Genomic DNA, 26,681 nt, shown 5'->3' on the forward strand with positions numbered 1-26,681 from the left:
TCAGACTTCAAGGAGCTTACTATAAAAGCGCACCCAACACTCAGACTTGAGCTCTACCTTGTGGTGATGATGATTCAGCAACGATAAACCTAGGTAAAAGAATAAAGTGTCTTTGCTTATAGAGCCAGAAATGGGAAGTGACACCCCCAAAAGACTTATGTCCTTCCTGAGAAATTTTAAAGATCTGAAAATTTTTTCTACTATTAGGACTGGTGTGATAGTAGGCTCATTAGTGAGCACCTTGTTGATATGTACTTAGCTTGCCAGCTCTCCAAATGCTGACAGAGAGCTGACAGATTCTAGAAAAGTTGCTGTTAAAAAATAATAAAAAAATAGTTAGAGGCCTGACTAATGTAGCTTTTATCCAGTCCTGGCTATATTTGCAGTATTTAATAACTAGACTTAAAAGAAAAGCAAAAGACGTGCCCAGTGTTTCTGAGGATAGCAGTTTGCTGGCCTTACCCTAGCGCTTAAGTTCATAGCTCTAGCACAGCTGTTTCAGACTGCGTGGGTGTATTGGTCAGCAGCAGCAGCAGACTCTGCCAACTGAAATGCTCTCCAGTTTTTAATGCCCATTTAGCAACCTGACCTCGCTGCTAGAACTGTAGCTCTTCTTGCAGAAAATTTCATGTTTAAAATTCATAATCTGACAGTTTAAGTCACTCAGGTTCCCACTTAGTTCCCAGCTGTATCCGTGGGCTACATTTGTCTTTTGGGGAAACTGTCCCCCCAGCTCTGTTCTCCTACTAAGCTGTTTGCAGTAGTGGTGAAAAGGGCCATGAAAAGCTGAAGGAAAAAAAAAAGGAGGTGCTTGAAAGAGGGACATTTTTCCGTTTTTAAGAGGAGGGATCACCTCAGCCATCAGCCATCCTTTCCTTGTGTAGGCAGGGCTAGGGAGGCCAGTGCAGCTTCACTTGGCAGGATTGCTCTGAGAGAATTGCTGACATATGTATGCTGATATATATATATATATGCTGATATATATATATATGCTGATATATATATATATGCTGAGATATATATATATATATATATATATATATATATATCAGGGAATAACCCAATGAAAAGTAAATGAGAGGAGAGAATTTGTCAGGCAAGGGTGGGCATAGTGTTGCAAATTCTTGCTTGCAGGTTCTTTATCTGTATACATCAGAGGTGTATATCTCACGTACCTTGTGAGGAAGGGAGGAGAGTCTCCTTAGCATGTCTTTAAGAGTAATAGTATGTTAGATCATTTTCTGCAGGACTGTTTTGTACTTAAACACTGCATTATTGTTTCTTAATGTTACTGCAGATCTTCATTTTATCTAATTTGTTCTCAATCTCCACTGCATATAGTCCTTCTCTTCTGTCACCTTTGCCTCTTTCCCTCAGCCATGAAATGATAAGAGCAAGAGCAGACTAGTTCTTGGAAAAGCCATGACTTTTATTCTTTCTTATTTATTTAAGTCCAGAGGGCTCCTCTGCTTGTGTCAGTCAAAAAATAATAAATGATGTAGTTTTCCCAATTGGTCAGGCAGGATTCTTTTAACTTTAAAGGAGCTTTATAAGGTTGGCCTCTCTATCTGGCCACTCAAATGTAGTTTAGTTTAGACAGGCATCACTTCAGTCTGTTCAGTCCTCATTAGAAAAAAACCAAAACCTGTTATTTCCTGTTTCTTTTATTATGAGGACTGTATACTGAGATAAAGCTCTGTGGCAGCATTGAGAATGAAGTGGCTTTTGGATTATCATCAAGCACAGATGGGTGATGCTAGGGAAATCTGTTGTAAGCCTGAGGTGAGGTTTCTGATACAAGGTGTGATGTCTCATCATAGAAGAATGGTAATAAAAGATGAAGATGCCGTAATGAAAAACAAGTGATGACCCAGAAACAAAAGCCTAATTCTTATTGGAGCCCCTTGAGGTTTCTGGCCTCTCTTTCATGCAGGCTTCAAAGATCTGGAAGTCCATGTGAGACCTGTTGAGTAATTCCCATAATTACTTCCATATTTTATTTCCAACAGCTGGCCAAGGTCAGGTCCTATTCTCCCACAATTAGTGATGCAGAAAAGCTATTTTTAAAATAGCTTTTCTGTTCATCTCAGGGAGTGGCTAAGAGCAGTCATGGATCCTATCAGTTAAAATCCAGTTACTTGTGGAGGGAGGTCTCTGCACTGCTCCTTCCCTCCATCACAGAGTAGTTCGAGGAGATTCTGGCAAGAGTGAAAGAGCGAACCTTTGCCAGAGGGTAATTTTCCTATCCCATATTAAGAAGATCTTTTGTTCAGCAAAGAGACGATGATCATTGGGATTTGTTTGAGTTTTTTAATTTGTGGACATTTTATTCTCAGAAATGTTATTTGTAACTCAGTATAGTTGACCGGTGACCCTTCTCCTTGCATTTAGAAGTAGTAAAGAAAGTTGGTTCTAGCCTCTGTCTCAGCCATGTCCCTAATGACTGATCTTTTGCAAAGCTGGGAAGGGTCCAGCTGGTGGAACTTACAGCTTCTTCTGTTACTGGCCAAGTCACAACAAGGGGTAGGAATAAGAAAGAGGCAGTGACTTTGACTTGTTGCCTGAAGAGATTTATACCTCTCAGGCTTAATTAATCTAGCCTTGCATCTCTTAGTGCCTCTGCATCATGGAATAACTCTGCTACGGATAGCCAACCTCGTCCCCCCAGCCACAGCACAGAGCAAGATCGCTGTGAATGCTTCAATTCCCTGGTTATTGCTTTCATGAGCTCTGGAAGAGAAGGAGCACACAGAATTTACTTTACTGATGGCAGGAATACTACTGCTGTAACTACCATAATGAACCAGTGAGACCAGATTTGAAGTTTTCCCCCACGCCCTTCTTGGGAAAATAAAAAGGTTCAAGTAAAGCGATCAAGACCCCAGCATATTTAAGAAAAGAATTGTACTGTTATTATTTAGACTTCTTTAAAATTCCATTCCTGCACAGTTTATGAAACGAATAACTTGTTCAGTGCTATCTAAATTGAACACCCGAAGAAACATGTTACTTATATTCAGCAGGTAGATGTAGCAGCCACTCAGGAGGCCAGAGGGCCTAAGCATTTTGCTTAGTCTTTGGTCTTTTTGTTTGTTTCTAACTGGGAACTTTCTCTAATTCTGCATTCATCCTCCTTTCAAGTTTCAGATACAGAAAATCTCAGAGCAGCATATGATGGTTTTTCTGCTTAACAGTTTTGCTAAAAATTCTGGCCTGACACATAATTCCTGATTTCCTTTCCTAGCAGCACCCTGGTGTTGAAACCAATTTAACAGATGAGCCTCTTGCATCCTGGATCGTGAAGTTGTGCCTGTAGGCCTCAGGACTTGCAGTGGTTTCTGTGGTTCATCAGAGGAACTTAAAGTAGTCCTTGAAGAACATGCTATGTTTTACTGGGTAGTCATGGTCCTAAATAGTGAACTGCTAGGAAGATGAGAAGTCTCTCCCAAAACAAGTCGCTGCTCACCAGAATGACAGAAAGTTGTTGGATGGAGACTGATTGTTAAAACCAAAACCATCACTTGAGTCGTGCAGGCAAAAGCAAAGGATTCAATTGTTAATATTAAAAATTTATCATAGAGATCTTCATTGACTTCATAAAAATATTTTTTCTTTAGGTAATTCCTCTATTTGGTTTTGAAGGGTTGTTCAAGTGTAGGCTGGAAAGCCTACACTTCAAGTGTAGGCTGGCAGGTGCTTTCAGCTCAGGAACACTGTTTCATTCTGTTTCTGTTGCTTATGCACATCAGAGAATTGTAGAAACTGAGGCATTATGAAGATTTTATAAAACTTTCCACATGCTCCACAACTTGCAGCCCTTTTATAAGGATCCAGTAGACTTTCCCCGATCTTAGTGCCATTTCTTTCCTTTTGGCAGAAATACAGATAATTTTTGGGTAACATTACTTGCTTACCCAAGGGAAGAGGGAAAGAGATTTGTATATAATCTCTACTTGATTTGGGGTGTCTAGATTTCAAAGAAGAATCTTTCTTCTGTACTGGCAGCCTCTTATGATGAAAGTCCATTGCAATCACTTTGTGGACACAGATATAAAAATAATTAAGAAGATAAGCTTACTTGAAATTTTTCTTTCTTTGACTTGTAAGATCCATGTCTGTGACACCACGAATGCTTATGAGGGGGAATGTGAGGATTTGGGTTTCTTATTATTAGGTTGAATTACTGCTGTAGTAGCTGCAATTCACGTATTTTTTCTGGAAACATAGTTAAGTCAATCTGTAATGTAGGAAGGAAGATTTAAATGATCCTGGGGACTGTTTCAGTTGGAGGAAACTTCAGTGGGTCACTCTTGCTGCCAGTGACTGTTTGGCCTGATTCTACACCATTCTGCAAAGTGGCTGAAGCATCACCATATTGCATCTGTGGCCTCTGCTATTCAAACAGGAGATATTTTCAGATAATAAGCACAAATAAATTTTCCTATTCACTGAGAGAAGTAATGCAAATCAGAATGTCAGTTTTGATTTATTATATTCCTAGAGGATAGTGTGCATGGGTGCTTTTCCTATGAGGCTGTCTATGCTGCAGAGAGATTTAATTTTCAGCAGGGAACGTATTATGCAGCTTATTTGATTGCAAATTTGTTTAAATGGCTTTCAGCTTTATAATTCCCAGTTAGGTAATGTAGCTTTAGATACTAATTGCATAATTGGCTTGATATGAGTCACACAGATTTCAGGTACAGTGTGCCTGGTCTGACTGCTTGTTAGCTTTAAGTGGCTTTATACAATAGCTGCCCTACAACTGAATTTAACTCTTTCATTTATTGAGTTCTCTTCCAAATAATTTTTGTCTGAAGAAAAAGGATTTTCTTGGTACTCAAGGAATGGCCATCTTCATTCATGAAGTTTTGATGCTGGAGTATGCATGTTTTGTGGATTGGTGTAAGTTCTAACTGGTACACCAATGTGATGAAATAAAATTATTTTTAAAACTCGAAAATGAGTGCATGGAACAGAGAGCATCTTCTCTACCTGTTTCTTGCGGTTTCGTTTTCCTTTAGAGGATGGTGGGAGGGATCATTTTCCAGTCACAATCTGTTTTGAAAATAGTACGCTTCACACCTAAGATTCCTTCTTTCATCCCTCCATTTCATAGGCCTAAAAGATGCTACAGGCTCTGAGAGTGATGGTGGTGACTCTTGCAGCACAAAATCAGAAGGAGCCAACGGAGGCACGACAATCCAACCCAAAAAGGTCAAAGGTGTTGGTTTTGGAGATATCTTCAAAGACAAACCTATAAAGCTACGACCAAGGTCAATAGAAGTTGAAAATGACTTTCTCCCAGTAGATAAGGTACGTGTCATTTCTTAATTCTTTCTTGGTGTTGATTTAAAGATGTTTTCATCCTGAAGTTCTACATTCTGTCCTGGCCAAAATGTGAAGCTTTTGTTGGTCATTATTTCCTAATCTTTCTGTGGACAAAATTCTGCTTTTTTTCCTTTTGCTGTGCATCAGAAAGTGAATTCCAGGGAGGTTAGCTGCCTGCAAGAACCATTACTTTGCTTAAAGATTTACTGCTTTGTTCATACCTCCATTGGCCTTTTCTCTAATAAAATATTAGTTTAGAGAACAAAACTGGAGGGGCTTTTCAGGTTTGCAGTTACTTACATTATGGTTAAAAAAAAAAGCAGCTAATTCTTATATAAACTAAGAGGGAGATACTGTCACTGTGCCATCAGTTTGCTTAAGAAAAAAGGAAGCTTTGGCAAATACCCGACTAAACTCGACTTTTTACTGGGTTTGTTGATTTTAAAATGCTTTCAAAAATTGCCTAGCATTGTTTAAAGGGATTAGTAAACAGGAAAGCATTATTTTTTGTGGGTTTGTTCTATATGCCATAAAAAGAAAATCCTGAGATTAACAGTTGGGGAAAAAAATTGCTTTCTGACAAATTGAAACAGACCATCTTTTTAGAGAGCACTCTTTGTTCCAAAGCTTCCGAAAATATCACTAAGTAAATTAGAAATAAAGAGAGACTAGAAAGCAAAATGAGATGTTTCTAATAAATTGGAGGAGGCAAACTTTAAAAAAAAAAAAAAAAAAGGGTTGATCACTCTAAGGTATGTTCATTAGGGAAACAAACAAAAAAGTGCATTGTTTCCTGATGAAAGTAACAACCAAAGGAGAATCTGTTAAATCCTTCATTTAAGTGAACAGTTAGATTTGCATAGAGTTGCTGATATGCTGAGAAGTGTTAGGAGGCTTCCACAGCCTGGAGTTCTGCTGTGGGCATAGTTATGCGATGCATTTTCTTTGGTTCCATGGTGACTTTAAAAAGCTCCTGGGCAGCTGCTCTTGTTCACAGGTGCGGCAACTTCTCACCTTTTGGGTTGTGCTTGTCCAGTTGTCTGTAGAACCACGCGCTTCATGAATTACATCTTTTTGGCCCACAAAGCTTTTGTTTTTTAACCTAGATCTTTTCAGTGACCTGATTTATAGCACAGCACCTACCGCCACATCCACCCTGAGTTACAGGAGTACAGCAGAAGGGCAGATCCTGCAGAGGCATGGTGGAAACTTCTTAAGTTAGTTAGAAAATTGGTTAATGTATAAGGATGGTAGTGAAGAGCTGCGATAATATAAGTAAAGGAAAAACCTAGATTGCATTACTCCTTGACCATTGCTGACTTCTTCAAAGCCTGCATGGTACCCTGCTTGCCTTCAGTTTCTGGGTGGGCTTATTAACCCATGTGCAGGGCTTTGTTAAATGCAGGAGCGGGAGCAGCTGAGCTGTATTCCAATGGCACCTCATCAAAGAAGCCCCCCTGGGATACAAGATAGGGGCAGGCCAAGCCTGGTGGTGTTCACTGAGTGCTAGCTAATGAACCTCCCTCCTGCCACATTCAGGGAATGGGGTAGAGAGCAGTGAAGTCAGCTTTGCATGGAACCATCATGGTGTCTTTCTGCAGTGTGGTTTATTTGTGACCCTGACAACCTGCCAGTGCTTAAGGTGCTATTGGGCCTTATGAAAGCTTTGTAAGTATGCTGAAAAAGAATTTTACCAGAACATGAACTTGGTTAATAAAAGGTTTCTTTTTTTTTTTTTTTACCCCATTTTGGACGATGTTTGTTTTTATAATTTGATGGCTGCCTGCAATCTTGTACTTCAAAGTCTTTCCTTACAAGTTTCTTGTAAGGAAAATTGCTTTGTATATAGGAAGCACCTGATAGCAGGCAGACTTAAACTCATGCATAACTGTACTTAAACTTTTTTTTTTTTTGGACTCAGGACATAAAAAGTAGCATCAGGAAATGTGTATTTTAATAATGCAGTTCTACAAGAGGTGAGTTATAAATTATTAATTTCCCACCTCTAGGTATGTAAAGGAAATATGCAGTGCAGGAAGAAAATCACGTAAGATAAACACACTATTATAATGTACATTATAATATACATATAATGTACATTATAATAGTATTCATAATTAGTGTCTAACATAAGCATTCACTTGTAAGGGTGATGCATATGTAGGCACTGACCAGAATTCAAGTGTTGCACAAAATTCAGTTCTCCCGAGCCTGATACAGGCAGATTAGAATTTACAAATGATAAGGCCCTGTTAATGCCACACGAAGGATTTCTTGTGTCTGCAGTTTACTATAATTGTAGATATCTCTACAGTAGTAATTGTAAATGGGAACTGATTAGAATAAATTATGTATCCCTTGAACTCTGGAGTCCCTTGTTTTAATGGGAAGTGTTCGCAAAGTGCTTGTGAAGTGGCCTTCATTCACTGAAGGGAAGTCTTACTCCACTTAATAATAATGAGAAGTCTTACCTTTGTTTTCTGGATCAAAAGTGTTGCAATGTATGATGCAGCGTGCCAGATTGGTACAAATCTTTCTCTAGCAATGTATTTTTTAAAGGGATCTTTGCCCTGGTATGTGCCTTGCTCATTTACGAATAGCCTCAGTTTTTCAATAACTTGTAATCTTTTGAAGAGGTAGAACAGTGCTTTCCTCAATTCCTTCTTTTTTTTTTTTTAATTATTTCTGAAGTTTGGAGACCCTAAAACTTTCTGTTGCTTCTTCTTGATACAGTTATTGATGAAACATTTTATATATTACTGTAATGATACTGTTAACTTTTTGATTTAAAATATTTCCTAACAACTACTGATTTTTTTTTAAAGCTTCAATAAATTACTGTGAGGATTTTATAATGTGGGATTATTTAGAACAAGGTAATTCCCATGGAAAATGTCAGTCCCATTTACAGAAGAATCAACAGGCTCTCGTTTTGTTGGCATTATCATTTTGTGTTCTAATGTGTTTTCAATTTTATGAGTCATAAGTTTAGATCATATTTCATGCAGAGGTGATAGGAATTACTGGGGTGTTAAGAAGGCTTTTACACAAATATTGGCAGGAGTATGAGGGCAGAAAGGATTGCTGCCAGTTGAGCAGAAGCAGATGCCATTAGGCTCTCCTGTAAATCACCAGGCAGTTTGATGTGCTCCAAGTGTTAGCCCAGTGGTAACAATGTAGGATATAGCGGCCCTTGTCTTTTAAGGTGATCAATAAAACTCTCTAACTAAAGGCAAAACTGAGGAATTCCGTGAAACCCCATTGGTTTTATTGGTGTGCAGAATTCATTGCTTTGCTGTTCTTTGTTCTAAAAATCACAGAAGCAGATTATCCTAGGGAAATTAATGATGCAGTTGTGGGAGTTTAATTTGAGCAGTGCCATCAGAGCTGTGCTTTTTTACAAAAATGAAAGAATCGAATACTTATGCTTTGTAGTCCTTTTCTTTGCCTGTTTGCGTTGATGAATCGACCACTGGCCATGTATAACTAGAATCAGATTCCTGAGTCTTGGCTCTGTCAAATTCCCATTAAGGATAGGTGTAAGTGAACTAATTCACAATGCTGCATGTGACTGAAGACATAGTTTGCTGGCAGATTAATTTTTAGAGGCAATACAGTATGCATATAGGCAGGTTGTGTCTCGTGAGAAACGCAGTGTAACACTGTTAAAGTAGCACAAGTTTTATGGTCGAATAGAAATGCCCGTTTCACATGTCCTCCTTCCACTCGTGCAGCTTCAAGACATTTAAACAGGTGTTCATGCTTATTTCTTTTTTCCTTTTTCATTTTGTAGTAGCTCTAAAACTTCTGTTTCTAGGTTGGACTTCCTTCCAATATGATCTATATGTGCTTCCATTGTTCTAACAAACTATCACTTTTTCCTCTCCTGTATCTAAAAATAAACCTCTAAAAGTATAGGAAAATTAATTCAACCAATACATTCCTTAGTCTGAGCCAACTGTATCGGATTGGTCTGTGAGTTGAGGCTTCGGCTGGAAATGCTAAAGGCCATAATAGGTGAATAAAAAAGAAAAAGTCTTAAAAAGCCATTTTTATCTTTCTGAAAACTGCCCTTACTTCAGAGAGACTATTAAGAGTATTTTTTTACATTTTCCATTTGAGATATATTTGTAGTTTTCTTCAGGCAAGACATTCATAGTTGCCTAGGAGTGGTGAATTTGAGCGGAGCTAGATTTCATTAACAGCCTTTGATGTTAGTCACATTAGTGTTTGCCAGAACTTAGTGTAAATTATATACTCAGCCATCAAACTGGGGAATATTGCAGCTACTGTAATGATTTAATATAACGGGGAAGGCTGTCATGGCTCTAGATGCAGCAACTTCTAAGATCTAGTTAACTGGTGTTTAGGGATCCTTCTCACTGCAAAACACTGAATTTATACAGAAATTTTTATTTCTGTATATATTTAGTATCTTTGGGAGAGAAGAAATGCAGAAGAAATAATGGAAGTAGACACAAGAGCTATAAGGGCTAGAAGCTCATGTCAATTATTAAGTCTACCTGTCCTTTGTAATAAGATAGAAATTTGTAAACTTGAGACTGAGTGCTTGCCAGGTCTGAGTTTCTATTTTGAGCCGGTGAGCTAGGGACCCAGAAACTGTGGTGAATGCATTGCGCTGACAGTCACATCTTTGCCGCACCTGTTCTGTCAGTTCCTGCCTGGTTGCTTGTGGAAAACATTTTTTCACCTTAATTTTCAGTTGTCATTTAAAAAGAAGTCTTTGAGAGATGCAAGTTGGAGGCTCCTCCTGGCATTGCTAAACCGGCTAATGATGTGCCCGAGCTCTGCCAGCGCTGCCCTGCGACACCCATGATGCGCGGCCAGCACTGGCTGTGTGTGCTGCACGCATCGGTCTGCGCTTGCCTCCGGATGGCACGGCCCGCTGCTACTTACTTCTCCCCTCCGATGCCTTTAGAGGCGCCTTGCTCCCCTAACAGAAATGTTGAAGCCAGTGTTCAAAATACTGAGATAATGAAAAAATGGATGTGAGCGAAACCACCTGGTTTAATAGAGTTTAATACAAACGCTATTAAAAACGCCTGCTGAGGCAGAGTGTGCGATGTGAGTATCAAGTGTGTGTAGCACTTTGCACTTGAAAGCACAGGTTTTTGGCATTAGTTTATTCAGAGACAGCCATCAGTGATGGCAGCAGCGGTCGTGGCAAGCATCAGCAGTGTGTCAAACTCTGTGTAGGAACAGGGGGAAGCACTCAGCTGTGCAAGCAGCATTTGTGTTTTGCTTTCAAGTTGCTGTCTGCCGTAGTCTGGCATCCCTGCCCTAACCATTTATTCTAGTGCTATCTTGTGAGGAAAGCTATGGGGGAAGAAGGACCCTGAGCCCTTCTGCAGCTGTTGAGAGCAAGGCTGCCTGCAGCGGGGGCTCGCCCCTTTGCTGGTGTAACTTTCCATTCCTCGGGTTCAGTGTGGAAACAGGATTTATGTGTTTCTTTCATTATGAAAAATAGCACACATTTGCAAAATGATGGCTGATGTTCATGAGGCACCGTGGACATCATAACTAAATTTTTTAGAAGATTGTTACCCTTTCTGGAGTAGCTAATTCACAGCAATTAGAAGGAAGGGTAGGGAAAATATGGTCGGCTCGTGAAACGAGGGACAGTCAAAAAGCAATGTGCCCCTTTTGGGGGGGGCTGACTCAAAGCAGGACTTGGTACCAAGGGAATAGAACAGGAAAAGGAAAATTAAGTTCAGAGAGAGGAACAAATTCGATAACCTTGGCTGGCAATGAGTCTCTGCTGAGTCACTGAACTGTGCTACGTGAGTGAATAGCGTCTCCTGATCTCCTGTATACTTCCTGCCCTTCCCTGCTATCCCATTAGATATCTGTGCTTTCATGTTTTCTCACTTTGGTTTGTAAAATGTTCAAGCTGCCTGAACAGTTGTCCAGGTGTTGGGGACATCAGTCTGCACTAGCAGTTTTTGGCGGAGGAGGTTACCCACGCAATGGTTTGTGCTGCTTGTGACTTTTTTAGGCTTTTGTTTTTAATAAAGCAGCTATTGGACTCTAAATAAATGCAAGCTAGTTGTTGTCCATACCACAAGACTTTACATGTATATCGTTGGTCTTTATTCAGAAAAGATTTGTCCGTATGAAAGAAACACATCAAGCATATGCGTGAAAACATTTTCAACTTATGTTCCTGCCTTGAGCTACTTGAAGAACATCTAAAAATAGAAGCAGAGTAGTGTAAGAATATTGATAGTACCAGAAGTTACTCCGAAAGCAACACAGAAAATCTGGTCTGTTCTTCTGGGGCACAGCACTGGGCTTCTGCCAGAACAAATTCTCCTGGAGGAGTGTTCTCTGGGAGGGAATATTCCTGATTTTTCAGTCATGGTTTTGATTAGGAAATCTTAGGATGCTTCAGTGTGAAAAACAGGATGTGTAGGTTTCAGCTAATGCAATTTTATTTCATAATAGGGAGACAATAAAAGTATATCTGTTGTAAGTTGCTCTGGATCAGCTGATGACCGGTAGCTTGCTAATCACAGTAAATCTCTGAATTTCAGTTGAATCTGTACCATTACCAAGTCTTATACCCTGACAAGCATTTTAAAAAAAGAATTGTTAAAAAGCTCAAAATGCTGTGCTTTAATACTTTAAAATAAAGCTGAGTTCCAGAGATACTTCATGGAGACATAAACTGAATTTCTAGGAAAGATTTGTCTCATATTTCAGCTTCAGTACGGAGAAAATGCTTCAGAAAGTAACAGTACTGACATGCAAGCTGGCTTTTTTTCCTGTCTGATGAGCTTCAAGAGAACTGGTTCATGAATTAATACAATATAGTATGTCTAACAATAGCAGTAAAATCTACCTAAGTAAAATCTAATTGATATAAAAACATTTAAATTAGTATAATCAAAGCTTTAGGAATAAACAGTTTTATAAACTGTGCCTTGGTGGTTCTAAGGAAAATGATTTTTTTTTTTTCTTGCCCCACTTGGATTTTGTTGGGTAATATAACTGCTTTTTAATTGCTATGTCTGAGTTGTTAAGTTTTTTTTAACTTTGAAAGGATTATAAAAATTCTAGTGAAATGACATTTGATATTCTTAGCACACGTGAACTTTGAAAATTAAAAGAACAAATATAGTTATGCAAAAAAAAAAAAACCAAACCTGCCTGACTTTGGAAATTACATAAATAACTTTAATGCTTGCTGAGGTATTAAAAAGCCTGATGAGTGTAAACCAAACTGAGCATAACCTCTAAAGTAAAATTTATACATTCATCTTTTGCTGTCTATTTAGCTTCATTAGTTTGTGGAATTTTTCTGAATGGGTTTCCTTTTTTAAAATTTCCCTAGTTGAGGATTATTTTTAAAATGTAATGCCTGATTGTAGTACTTATACTTTTATATACTCATAAATTGTATAAATTATGAATGTGTTACGGATTATTCTTCTCTCTTAAAATAAATACCAATAATCACGTTTTCTGGAACTCATAGTGATGTACTGTAATATAACTTTAAAATAATTTGTGATTGGAAAGTAGAAGTCTTCAGGAAGGGGGTTGCAGGCTCAGTAGGCCTTCGGGCTTCGCTCTGAATCACTCCCGAACCTGTTCTGCAGCACAGTGCAGACACAGGGAGTGTTGCTGCAAGAGATGTTGCCTTTTCTGTGAGCCATCATCTCTTGCTCATTTCCATTCTTTAAAATATGCTGATATTTTTTCTGGAGATTTGTACTTGCAGTAATAGTCCTACTCCGATCAGTTGAGATTTCCTTTCAGTATAAGGCAAAAGGAGATCTCAGAGATCATCTAATCCAAGCCTCTCAACTGGATTAGGACCAAATATATATAAGTAATCCCCAGGCGATGGCTGCTTTTTAAAAAAGCATCCAGTAAATAATTTTTTGTATCCTCCCTGTGTTCTTGTATTTCACTGTTGTAGCAGAAAATATATGGTAACATCCTGGCTCTGCAAATTAAGCTTTTTCTTGTTCTTTTTTGTAGGAACCATGTTGAACAATTTATTGTCCTCCCCTTTAAAATCTACATACTGTCTAATTTTATCATGTCCTTCCTTACACTGGTTCTCAAAACTAGAGAGAACCTTTCTTTTGCTTTTATCTTTTTAATGTATGAGTTCAGAGGCTTTTTCCTTGTCTCATAATTGTGATGGCACTCCCATGAGAATGCCTCTGTAGAGAATGGGCTCTGTGTGTATAGGAAATGTGTTGAGTGTGCCTAAGTACGTCCACAGTAGACGTATTTGTGTGTGTCCTGGTTTCAGTTGAGATAGAGTTAATTTTCTTCGTAGTGGCTGGTATGGGGCTATGTTTTGGATTTGTGCTGAAGACAGTGTTGATAATACAGAGATGTTTTAGTTGCTGCTGTACTAGTCAAGGACTTTTCAGCTTCCCGTGCTCTGCCAGGTGCAGAAGAAGCTGGGAGGGGACACAGCCAGGATTGTTGATCCAAACTGACCAAAGGGCTATTCCATACCATATGACGTCATGCTCAGTATATAAAGCTGGGGAAGAAGAAGGAAGGGGGGACATTTGGAGTGATGGCGTTTGTCTTCCCAAGTAACCGTTACGCGTGATGGAGCCCTGCTTTCCTGGAGATGGCTGAACACCTGCCTGACCATGGGAAGTAGTGAATTAATTCCTTGTTTTGCTTTGCTTGTGTGCGCGGCTTTTGCTTTACCTATTAAACTGTTTTTATCTCAACCCTCGAGTTGTATCCCGGGATTTGAGTTGCGTGTTGTGGGAATTACTATAGCAGGAACCCCTTGTTGCTAGCCAGGCTAGGAGCAAGGGGAGGAGTTAATTGCAATGTTAAACCCTGTAACCTGGCCCAAAAGGACCAGGGGTGGACATTGTAATAGATATACCTTTAAATTGTTGTAACCCATGATTTGAGTTGCATGTTATAGGAATTACTACAGCTGGAACCACCTGAACAAATGGAGGAGAAGTCTTACAAGAAGCAGTGCAAGTGCAGCAGTGACCTGACCTGAGCTGGCTTTGGTGCCCAATAACTCCAAGAAACACACCACCTCTCCTGTCCTGAGTAACAACCATAAGAGATGGAGCCCAAAGTCATGGACTAAATGAACTCAGTGGACATTTTGTAGACATTTATGGACATTTTACAGAGATTTTACAGGGGTGGTCCATAGACTAAGGGAATGATATGTGTGTATTATATCAAAGGATGGGAAGGGTGATGGTGGGTAATGAGAATGTATTGAATAGTGTGAGACCTGGGCATGACGTAAATGGTATGGAATAAGGGGTGGATACTGTCCTGGTTTCAGTTGAGATAGAGTTAATTTTCTTCGTAGTGGCTGGTATGGGGCTATGTTTTGGATTTGTGCTGAAGACAGTGTTGATAATACAGAGATGTTTTAGTTGCTGCTGTACTAGTCAAGGACTTTTCAGCTTCCCGTGCTCTGCCAGGTGCAGAAGAAGCTGGGAGGGGACACAGCCAGGATTGTTGATCCAAACTGACCAAAGGGCTATTCCATACCATATGACGTCATGCTCAGTATATAAAGCTGGGGAAGAAGAAGGAAGGGGGGACATTTGGAGTGATGGCGTTTGTCTTCCCAAGTAACCGTTACGCGTGATGGAGCCCTGCTTTCCTGGAGATGGCTGAACACCTGCCTGACCATGGGAAGTAGTGAATTAATTCCTTGTTTTGCTTTGCTTGTGTGCGCGGCTTTTGCTTTACCTATTAAACTGTTTTTATCTCAACCCTCGAGTTTTCTTACTTTCGCTCTTCCGATTCTCTCCCCCATCCCACCGAGGGGGAGTGAGCGAGCGGCTGCGTGGTGCTTAGTTGCCGGCTGGGGCTAAACCACGACAGTGTGTAAATGCTTACTGAATAGTATGTAAGGTCAAATGGGAGTGAGAGTGTATAGTATCTTGTGGCTTGCTTAAATATAAATCTTTAATTTCTTCCAAATTATCTGAGAAGCCCATGGTGTGTTTCCCTCCCCTGCCCTTTTTCAGTCATTTTAAAATTGCATGTTTGTGAGGAGGCACTATTAAGGATTTATAAGATTGTCATGGAACAGAGCATCATCTTAGTGATGTTTCAGTTTCTTGATAATATTTCTTTAAAAAACAAAAGCCGAAACAAAGGCCTAAATGACATGAAATGTCAGCTTTTTGTTTGTTTGTTTTTAACAGAGAGACCGATACACTCAGAATTTATCATAAGCTCATTTTCCTCTAGAGTTATTTGCAAAACTTTCTGCCTGGGCTGTTCACACAAAGTCTGTACATCCTCGCTCACATCGCGTTTCCTAGCTGTCGGTCTCAAGAAGCCAGGAGAGACTAGGCTGGCTTGGGAAAGGAGAGGAAACTTCTCGCTGCAAGTGAGCAGAGGTAGGAAAAGCTCCAGATTTCCTGTGAAATAAATAAGTGGAACCTTTGTTTCCCCGGGATGGCCCAGAGCGTGAGTCAGTGTCAGGGCTGGGCTCCGGCTCTCGCTGAGCTGAGCTCATGCAAGGAAGGGGCAGGACTCCAGAGCTCTTCTTGGACACTTCGAGCTGCTGAAAGGCAGCTTGGCTTCACAATGGGAGAGGAGGTATTTCTTTTACAATTAGTTGGGGTATTTCTTCTGTGGCTATTTAAAACTGTATCATAATATATATTCTGCAGAGCACAGGATTGACTGCAGGGTTCTTTGGTTCTTCTGCACACTCTGTAGATGCTGGGTAGGTAGAAAGAAAAGGAAAAAGAGTGCTGGGGATCCTGAAGTCCATTTCTGCTGTAGAGGACCGTATTAGAATAGGGGGTTACTTTTGTGTGAAAACATATTCTGTCCTGGCTCTGTTTAGCTTAAGTTTTTTTCCTTTCAGACTGTTTGGCCATTAAACTTGCACAGATGTTTTTTATTTCTATATGATTTGGCTTCAATTTTCTTACTCTAAAGAATAATATAACTTTACAGTTAGACAAGACTAGTTGCACAGTCTTTAGGATGTGTTGCTCTTTCAAATGTTTGCTTAGTAAACAAAAATTCATGCCCTGTTTTTTTCCTTCCCAAATGCACTGAGAAAACTGCACTTCTTTTTGGCAGAAAAAAGAGGAGGAGCTTTACTAATTCCACTTCTGAGTGAGGTGACATTTGGGGTCTTTTGTACAAATGAGGAAAACTGATACGAATGATTTTTGGAGAAAATTATATTGGGATAATAAAATCTAAATGGAAATTATCCCTTCCTTGGAGAAACAGCAAGGAAAACTGGAGTCAAGTGATGCTTGTAAAATTTTATAGAAAGCTGAGTGGAGACACACCAAGTAAACTGTTTAATGATTTGCAGATACTTTGGGGACTTTTAGTAGAAAAATGTAAATTTCTCTCACCTTTGGCTTTTCACAGCTAAAGTCAGTAAGCTGTGTGCAGAAACGAAGCTACAAGTTTTCCAAGTTGCTTTTTCTCTTAAAATGTGCCATGCGTCTTTCTTTTTTTCTGCCTTAAAAAAAGAAAAGTGGAAGGAGGAAAGGAGGAGTGCAAAAGGATCATAGACCAGCCAGGCACTCAGTGGGATAAAACGTCTGTAGGCCAATTTCTAAAATGCCTTTTTAACTCCTTGTTGCATGTGTTTCTGTAGGAGGTCAGTGGCATTTTGTGTTTCTAAAATAGTTCTTAAATACTACGGACACGAGCTTATATTATTACAGTTAGTTGACTAAGTGCTTCGTAAAAACTTCCCAATAAAAACTAAGGAGGGGGGGCGAGGACTCAGCTCCTGGGGAGGAAGTCCTGATGCACCAGTGACTGGTAGCCGAGTACGGGCTGCTGGTGCCTGCTTTCTGCTGGGTGCCGGGCTATCTGCCACGCGCTGGCCACCCAAAGAGCCGCCGATCTCCATACATACAGCTGACGCTTTCTTCTGCAGCAGTCGCTGTACCTAAAGCACTTGCTGAAAAGAAAAACTGAAACACATGGTATTAGTAATTTTCCATTTGTGTTTCGAGTTTCAGAGCTTCATTCAAAGGAAAAGAGATGAAATTCCAGTCAGTTGAAGGAGAACTGGATGGAGATGCTAATGCATTTTGCTTTGTCACTTGTTGCTCTGCAGTTTTCCCTGTAAGAGTTTAAAATAAAAATATCTCCCTGATTTGTCTCAGTAACTTCTGTCCTGATTTCAGTGATGCAAAGTGGGGGGGAAAAAACCACTAAAAAATGAAAACTAAAGATAATCTGAGGAGAAAAGAAGAAATATAATGCCAAAATGGAAGAAATATTTGCTGTCAGCACTAAATCTAGGACTATCTGCGTGACAGTATGGGTTTAGTCTTTCTTTTTAGTCACTGAATTTGAAAAATATAATTGAACAGTTTGTTGTCAGCATCATAAATTTCACAAAAGAGCAAGGAAGTATTGTTGCCACTTTAAAAACGAAGATATTAAAGAAGAGCTATTCCCTGTTTATTGTTTTCCTGGACTTTTTTTTTTTTTTTTGAGAGATGAAAGTGGCTGCACTGCTTTTCTTACTGCTGCAAAAGGAGATCTGTGTAGCAGTTGTAAGGTTTATTTTTTGATTAGGTTAATTTTTGTAAAAGAAGGCGGTTTCATAATAGCAGTTTCTAAGCTGGATGGTACAATCTGGATCTGGATCATGCTAGTTAGCAACTGCAACCTGGACAGGCACGGTTCTCCTGGGAGAGTAGGAAGGAATTTCATTCAGTCAGCGCAGACTGACTAAAGGAGTCTTCCTAAAGGAGATAGAAATTAATTGTGAACTGCAACCTGCAAATGGTAAAATTCCTGGCGAGGGGTGCAAGGGGACATGATCTTTTACATTTGTGTGAGCCACAGTCAGTAAAAGGGGAAAATGAAAATAAATAAAGCAGGGAAGAAAGAAGACATGTGCTGCAAAAAATACTTTCTTTACAAAAGCACCTTCTAGCATTGCAAATCTGCAGCTTGAGGAAGGAAGAAAATGAGCTTGTTCATACAGCTCATTTTGATGTGCATGCTTTCAGTGCTTTGAGATGAGGCGGTTGGGAACATGTTGTGTGGGTTTCATTCGGTATTTGCACTTTTTTTTTTCTTTCATTTGCTAAAGTGTTTTTACTCATCAGTGATTCTAATATGTCTTGCTGCATTAGTTTCAGCAGCATCTACCTAATCTAAACTCTTACATTCACTTTCTCACCATTAACCTTTTACAAAGGCAGATTTTTAGTTCATTAATTATGTGAAACTGACAGCCTGACAGCATCAAACGTCAGGATTCCAAGTTTTACAGAAATATAAATGTTATAAAGCATGCGAGTTAAGACACATAGGTTTCTTTCCTGCCCAGCACATCAAGCATATAGGCAGAAAAAAAGCCTCTCCGCTCCCCTCCCTGCCCATAATTTGAAATTTTAAGAACTTGTCAAAATACCAAGTTACAAAGCTTTAGAGTCTGAACTCACCTGCTGGTAGAACAGGTTTAACTGTGGAGAATAGTGATGTAAAAAGCAAAATGTGCACTCTTCTGCTCTCCAAGCTACCCAGAGTTTTAATGAAAATGACGTTTCACTGTTCATATTCATTCACATTTTTGTTCCTACCCCTTTTTCTGTCCAAGAAGTTAAAACAAAAATTTTGTATTGCATATTTTACCTACTTATTTCTTTGACCGTTATTTGAGATAGCATATATTTCTCTGGTGACTTGCATAACGCTAATGAAGATATTCTTCATCTGTGGTCTGTAGACTGCTGGTGGTCTGCTAAACACCTGGTAGTTTTAGTGCATGGATAGCTGGATGGGACATTTGGTGCTGGCTCAGGTCATTTCTTAGTGGAGCTCAACAGCTGGAAACAAGAACTAAAGTAATTTTCCATTTAAGCATTTCTGAAATCGCTGAAGAGATGTTTTCTAGTTGTAAATGGGAAGTTAGGAATCTGTGAAACAGTCTCTCTAATTAGATGTCTTCCCCACTGTGAAGGTTTGAGACTCTCCTTTTAATGCAAAATATAAATTACATGAATGTGGAGGATATAAACAGTTACAGCTCAGCATAAATATCAATATCATCACTGAGGGAGCAGTGTGTATTCATACACTGAAATATTGACATATTGTGCATCTGAAGACATCTTAAATCTATAGCACTTTCTCAGAGAAAGTCAGAGACAGTTAAAGCCTTTTCAGACTGCTTGACAGAGTCAAATTTATTCAGGAGGTTGGTAAGTTGTTACGAGCACTTCGCTGATAGAGTAGTGGTAGACGTAGTCCATCTTACAGGTCAGAAAAAGTTTGAGATGGCTAAACAGGAAATGCAAATGTATATTTCTGTACTGTGGATTTGTCTCTTTCATTACAGTAGCTGACTGTCAATCCAGTGTTTTCTTTTTATAATCTTTTAGACTCATAGTGGGTCTCTGCTTCGTGGGAACTACAAAAGATGGCCCAGGAAAGCAGACATATATGCCATAAAGCATTTTCTCCATTGAAAATTTCTGTAGTGGCTTACAAACCAGAGGATTTAAATTAATCTGTAACAGTTACTGCTTTATAATTTTGAAGACTTTTCTAATTATTTTCTCCATATATCTTTGTTCTCCCTATGGTTTTGTTTTCTTTTTAACTGAAAAACTTAAAAGTTTGTTTGATAATTTTTTGGGGGAGAGAGGAGTTGGAGTAATCCTTTGAAGTTTCCCTTGTGTTATGTCACCTTGCTTTATTTAGATTTACTTTCCAAAGTGTACTGTATTCAATATTCCGTATATTAAAGAATGAGATTTGCAGGGAGCTGGAAGATCCTGAGACATCTGTAGTTCAGATCAGATTTGTGGCTGGGCTGGTATCGTGCCTCCAAACAGAGGTCAATACTGGAAGCCTAGGGAAGAGTGAGAACAGGGTAAACATACAGAGAAATTCCTGCAGTGAGTCTTCACAGCCTCTAGTCATTTTGAACTTTGTGTTTAATAACCCTAATGGATTTTTTTTCCTCATCAAATGGGGTAGTCACGTTTTCATTGCACGTAACGTTATCATCTGTAACTCCTGTGAAAGAGTTCCCTCAGCTGCATCACACGCTGTGGGAAGGAGTTACCTCCCTTTGTTTGTTTTGAATGTGGTACCTGCTAATTTAGTCTGAGCGCCCTCAATTTTTATTACTGGAAGAGATAATAAGTGACTCCTCCCTAACTACCTTCTCAGTGCCCCTCCTGATTTTTATAGACTTATGTTAGATCACCTGTGTGTATCTCTTTTTCCAGGATGAGGAATCTGTTCCATAGGTTTGATCATTCTTGGTGATTTTTGGTCTTTTCCAGTTACTTTAGGGACTGAGGTGGGTTATGTGTGAGGGGGAAAGGAGGTGAGAACAGCACACAATGATCTAGGTGTTGGATGCATTTATACAGGATTTTGATAGCACTTTCCATTGCTCTTTATTCCTTTCCAAAGTATTAACAGCTATATGTTTCAAAGCCCATAATTTCTGTCTAAAGACAGCGTTTTTCCTCCAAATGTGTCATTTTACTTCTCTCTGAACTGAATTTCTGTCTTTCCTCTTCCTGGATCATCTGTGAACATGTGGAAAACAAGAGCCTTGATCTAGATCCCTGAGGGACTCCACTGGTCACCATGATGAAATCCTGCCTTTTGTTTCCTGTCTTTTAATCGGTTACTTATCCAAGTTAATCTTTTTTAAAAAGGATGAACAGTAAACTCTTTTTAATCTGCATCTCAGTTTTCATTTCTAGTGTGCACTTAGGTCACAACTTCAATCTTCTTCAGGAGCCAGGACCAGCAACTTTTTTATTTGTGTGTTTTAATGAAAATTGCTGTGATTTGGCCATGCAAAGGAGAAAAGATCATACTGGACTTGCATAAAGACAGCATTGTATTGCTGTAACACCAGTATTTATTGATTAGATAGCTGGGTTTATAGATTTATTCATAGGTCAATAGATAGATAGATACATATAGCTGGATAGACACATATAGATAGATACATATAGATACATAAAGATAGATCTGTAGATAGATTAGCTGGCTGCTGTCCTGCCAGCTAATATGCATGGACTACACAACTGACATATTTAAAAATAGCAGCTATCATGGGATTCTGTTGACTGAATTTAGATGTCTATGATGTTGCTAGTACTCAAGGTTTCTTCACAGTCTGTAGATTAAAAGGTATTATTAGGACATGACCTTTCTTATTCCAAAGGAGAAATCCTGATGAATTACATGCTGAAAGGTTTGTTTACCTGCATGTTTACCTTGTTTACCTCCAGTGACAGAAGGGAAGCCTGCAGTGACTGACCCATATGTACACATCTGGCTCATAGATGATGTTTAAGTGAAATGAACTCCCTGTTGAATAACTACTTCAGAATGACAACATATTGTTGTTTTATATCTCCGTGACAAAACCATTGTACTGAGAAGTATAATCAGATCACATGTGAAATGTGATAGACTCACATGTAGTTACAACACAGCAGAAGCAAGGGTCTGTATGAAACCCTAAATTTTAAGATTTCCTAGTTTTTTAATGGCTAAGTAAGAAATCAGGCTTAATGATCATTAAAATAATAGGTAATTGTGAATAACATATTAAATAGATAAAATTTTATTAATACAAGATAAAAACAATAGTATGAGATTAGTTTAATTGCAGCACCTACTACTTTCTCCTAAAAAAAATACACACTCGGAAAATCTACCAAAGAACTTACTACTCTGATCTTTGTTTCTTACTCATTCTCCCATTCTCTTTTAAAGAACTTTTCCCAGAAAAAAATAGACATTTAATTGTTGTTATCAAATAAAATGTGAAGGAGTAACAAACTCTGAGCCATCAAGGAATGTGGACATAGATTGATTAAATCATCCTGGTCTTCCTTTCTCCCTCCCCTTTCTGCTGTATGTAATCCTTTGCAGTGGTGTGCCAAGGTAGTACAGGCTTGCCATTTTGTCTTTATTTTGCCTTGAACATTCAGAACCACATACATCACTCCTTTTCTGTCCCAGTAAGTGATTGTATAGGTCTTCTCTGTATGTGAAAAGTATTTCCAAATACTTTTTGACCTAATTAAGTAAAGCACCAGTGACTTCTTTCATTAAATATTTCAGAAGTTACAGTTATTTTGAAAAATAAAACAGTTTTTAATCAAAGCAAATGTGACTACTCCTTAAGTATTCAAAGCATTTGTTCTTAGGCTTGATGGTAATTTAAGCAGTTCAACTGATGAGAAGAACCAATTTTGCTTCTTTTTTCAGCTGTAAAAAAGTAGTATGTCCAAAGAATAAGCATCTGTGATCAAAAAACAAAGCCCCAGCAAAATCATGTTTTGTTCTAAAATTTCCCTTGTTTGGGGACCTCTGTGCTTTTTGCTTTGCTTTGTTTACTTTCCTACTTGCTTGTCTGCTTGGATTCCAGTGCCATGACAGTGTATGACAGATACAGCAGTTGTAAGATGCTCTGACATTCAGTACTCTGTTTCTAGGGCACCAAGTGAACTGAGTGTGGTGTAACGTAATCACAACCTGTTTACCACTCTCCGGAATAAGAACTAGAGTATTGTAGTAGGATTTAGACTGACATGTTATTGTTGTCCCCTTTTTTATTTTGCATTCAAGAAGTAACTTTTGTATTTGGTAAAAATGTATCCGTTTCTGTGTGAACACTAGAAAACATTTTTCCCCCATTTTTCCCCCATTACCTTTAGTTTTGCTGCATATGCACCCTAATTCCAAAAGCCTTTAACGTTCAAGCAGGATATACTTGTTGACTACCTGAACGTTGCTTTCCTCTAGAGCAGTGTTGGTGTAGTAGCCAGTTCCCGGTGGACTGATGTTCATGAACAGTTACAAGGTCTCCACCTCTTCACTGTTCACTTCAGACCACTTGTCTGCTTTGTCCAAACTTCTTAATTGTGGTAAGAGTCATGCTGATGCCTTGTTGTGGTTTAGCCCTAGTCAGCAATTAAGTACCCCACAGCCGTTCGCTCACCCTCCACCCTGGCGGGATGGGGAAGAGAATTGGAAGAGCAAAAGTAAGAAAACTCATGGGTTGAGTTTAATAATTGGAACATACACAAAAAAATAATAATAAATTGTAATGAGAAGGAAAACAACGAGAGAGTGAGAGAGGAACAAAACCCAGGAAAAAAACAAGTGATACAACCACTCACCACCCACTGACTGACGCCCAGCTCGTCCCCGAGAAGCGATTGCTGCCCCCCAGCCAATTCCCCCCAGTTTCTATACTGAGCATGACACCATATGGTATGGAACAGCCCTTTGGCCAGTTTGGATCAACTGTCCTGGCTGTGCCCCCTCCCAGCTTCTTGTGCACCTGGCAGAGCATGGGAAGCTGAAAAGTCCTTGACTAGTGTAAGCACTGCTTAGCAACAACTAAAACATCAGTGTGTTATCAATATTATGCTCATACTAAAATCCAAAACACAGCACTATACCAGCTACTAGGAAGAAAATTAACTCTATCCGAGCCAAAACCAGGACATGGCTGAAATTATATTTATTTTCAAGGAGATCCAATGGGATGAAGGCATTACTCTTTTTGCTTTGTAAGACCAGGATTTTATTTGGAGGGATGCCTTTTATTTAGAGATTTGTTGGTTTTGTCTAGAGAGAGAGAATTAAGGGGCCAGTGGTTCATATGCCTTTCACAGCACCTAAATACAAGGTTTTGCAACTTTGCTGTAGAATGGTAGAACCTTTCACAGGTAAAATCTTTTTCAAAGGAAAAAAAGGATTTCTTTCTTTACAAAGATATGCTGTAATTCAGAAGGCCTGTGTTCATCCAAGTCCAATGGTCATTTAGTGTGGACATCAGTTGCAAAAACTGCACTTAAGTCTGCTGGACTTAAGTGACTAAATGTGACTATGCATCATTTTCAGATTGCCCAGTAGAAGTTAATATAGCTTGGCTATGTGCAAAGAAACTATAATAGGAAATTTTAAAATACTTTAATTGCTTGTCTGCATTCTGTGAAATAATTGCCAAACATCCCACTAAAAAAGTTCTGTTGGTGTGTGCCACATCTGATCCTGGGGTCAGAGCACCCATTCTTTATGGAAGTGTCATCTGGTATGTAGAGCTGAGTACCTGAGTGTTGTTCATATTTAGTCTTTTGAATGATGTAAAGGCCAGTACTAAGGCAACCTTTCCTTGGGTTACCCTGAGCACGTCAAAATGTGATATGCTGGCCCCAGGAATTATTAAAGCACACTGTGAGATGCTCACCATGCTTTCCCGATGAGTTTAGGCTGGTATAAATGAGTGCTGCAACTGAGAGTTGCACCTTATCCCTATGACCATAAATTTTCCTGCCATGGTTCTACCCAAATGTTTGTGCAGCTGTTTAGTGAAGCAGATAACATTAAAACTCTCTTTTGTTCTTCCTTCCCCTCTGCAATACTTTTTAACATGGATCAGTTCCCTCCTCTCCCCTTGCAGACATGCGAATTTCATGGCAGAGGGGAGGAGTGGTGGCGGGAATCCGTGGCCAAGGGTGGCTCCCCGGGGACATGGCCACCTTTGGGGGGGGGGCTTGGGCAGCAGCCGGGCTGCTCCCTCTCTCTTGCTCACAGCAAGTGAATTATGAGACACCTGTGAGACACCAATTATGAGACATCCTGTCTCTCTGCTCATATTCGGAGTAAACTAGGAGCAGGAGAATAGAAAGGATTTTGCTTGCCTGTGCTTGCGACAGTCTGGTTGTAATTGAGGACTTGATGAACGCTTGTTTCCTGTCCCATTCATTCACCTAACCTAGTTTTAAGGAAATTACCCTGCGTTGTGGCTGCAATGTCCTCATAGGTGATGTCAGTAGAAATGCGTGCAGCTTGGGCAACTGGGGCTCTCTATATTAGTTGAGCGTGCATTGGGCAGATGTACCTATCTAGATAGTATTAAAAATATATTAATAATTATAGTTCAGGAGCATATGGATGGTATTTCTACCAAAGCACAGCTGGGGAGAAAGTAGGTACAGAGGAAGAAGCTATTTTAGATGACTGAGGCAATCAAGTGTGCAGGTAGGTGCTTAATCACACTTTCCCTAAAGAATTTTTGTTTTCTCTATAAAGGTTTCTTAAAATTCCCATTACCCTCTTTGAAGTGCCATGTGGTGACCCTTCAGGAAAACTGTTAACTCTGTCCTTTTGGGAAACCCCAGGACAGCAATACTTGATCATGCTGTCACAGAAAGCACTTTATGTGGAGTTGAATGTTGGTATCATGGGAAAAACTGAAATCCTGGACACTTCTCTTATTTTGTCTCTGACAGAGTAAGGGCATTTTGACATCTGAAAGCCTTTGAGGTTTTTATATTTGGGCTCTTTCAATTTTTTTTTTTAATTTAAGGTAGTCCAAGTAGGGTGGATAAAGGACTTGATCATGTTCCTTAAGCACTTGAAGCATATTAGAAAAAAAAAAAATCAATTTGGCTCCCCCCTCACAACACCAGCACTATACGTAGTCAGTGAGAAGCTTGTTTATGCTTCTGTTCATCCAGAGCTGGAAGAATCTAGTGACCATTTCTGCTTCTTTGTGAAAAAAATGTTCTCAGTTACAAAATGGACTGTCAAAAATACATTAAAGAATACAGCTTTTATGTTGTCACTAAAAGTGGCCTTGGATTTGCACATAAACCTATAGATAAAGAAACTCTCATGCACATAACATTCAAAAATAGTGGTTGAATGTTAAAAGGAAGTATTGTGGTCAAAGAAACACGGCATGTTTTTTCCCCTGACCTAATCACTGAGGTTTTCTGAAATTCTAAAAGTTCTCAAGATACGTAACTGTCTTTTCCTTCCCTGTATAAAACATCAGTGCATATTGTTATATTTTCACTATTCAAACTGGCAAACGATGTTAAGCTTAAAAACATTAGTGTTTCCAGGTCATACAGCCCATTTTTATGAGTTCTTTAATGTCTGATGTATTCCTTAAGAATATCATCATGGAGTTACATTTCAAGTAGCAGTTCCAAAATATTTTATCTAGGGTAAAGACCTCAATACACTTTCCAGAATAAATACTGATGCTGAGTAAATCTTTTTTTCCTTGTTCCTGAGTAAATAAGCTGTTGCTTTGAGAAGCCTATATTTATTAAAGTAGAGTCAAAGGATAAGTATGTTCCTTTAGTGCAAAGAAGTATAACAAAATCTTCTGTTGGACCTAGCTGGTGCACGAGTGACGATTCAATTTGAATTTTCAGATTAAATGTTCTAGAGACACAAGACCTGAATAACAAAAGTAAATAGACAAGTCAGTTTTCCACAACACAAAACCCTGAAATACAATTTTAAAATATCCTGAAGGAGGGACTTGATCACTGGTCTAGTTTTCT

The 26,681-nt window shown here is 39.1% G+C and overlaps 1 protein-coding gene across 4 annotated transcripts in view; it reads left to right on the forward strand.

The window, feature by feature from the left end:
- Positions 1 to 26,681, forward strand: part of SH3KBP1 (SH3 domain containing kinase binding protein 1) — a 234,139-nt gene that overhangs the window by 135,860 nt on the left and 71,598 nt on the right. For all 4 annotated transcript variants that reach the window (XM_075521489.1, XM_075521479.1, XM_075521461.1 and 1 more), the window contains one exon: positions 5,120 to 5,316. In XM_075521489.1, the coding sequence (XP_075377604.1) occupies positions 5,120 to 5,316 (197 nt within the window). The remainder of the gene's footprint in view (positions 1 to 5,119; positions 5,317 to 26,681) is intronic.

Source organism: Mycteria americana, chromosome 1, assembly GCF_035582795.1.
Source record: "Mycteria americana isolate JAX WOST 10 ecotype Jacksonville Zoo and Gardens chromosome 1, USCA_MyAme_1.0, whole genome shotgun sequence".
Lineage (NCBI taxonomy): Eukaryota > Metazoa > Chordata > Aves > Ciconiiformes > Ciconiidae > Mycteria > Mycteria americana.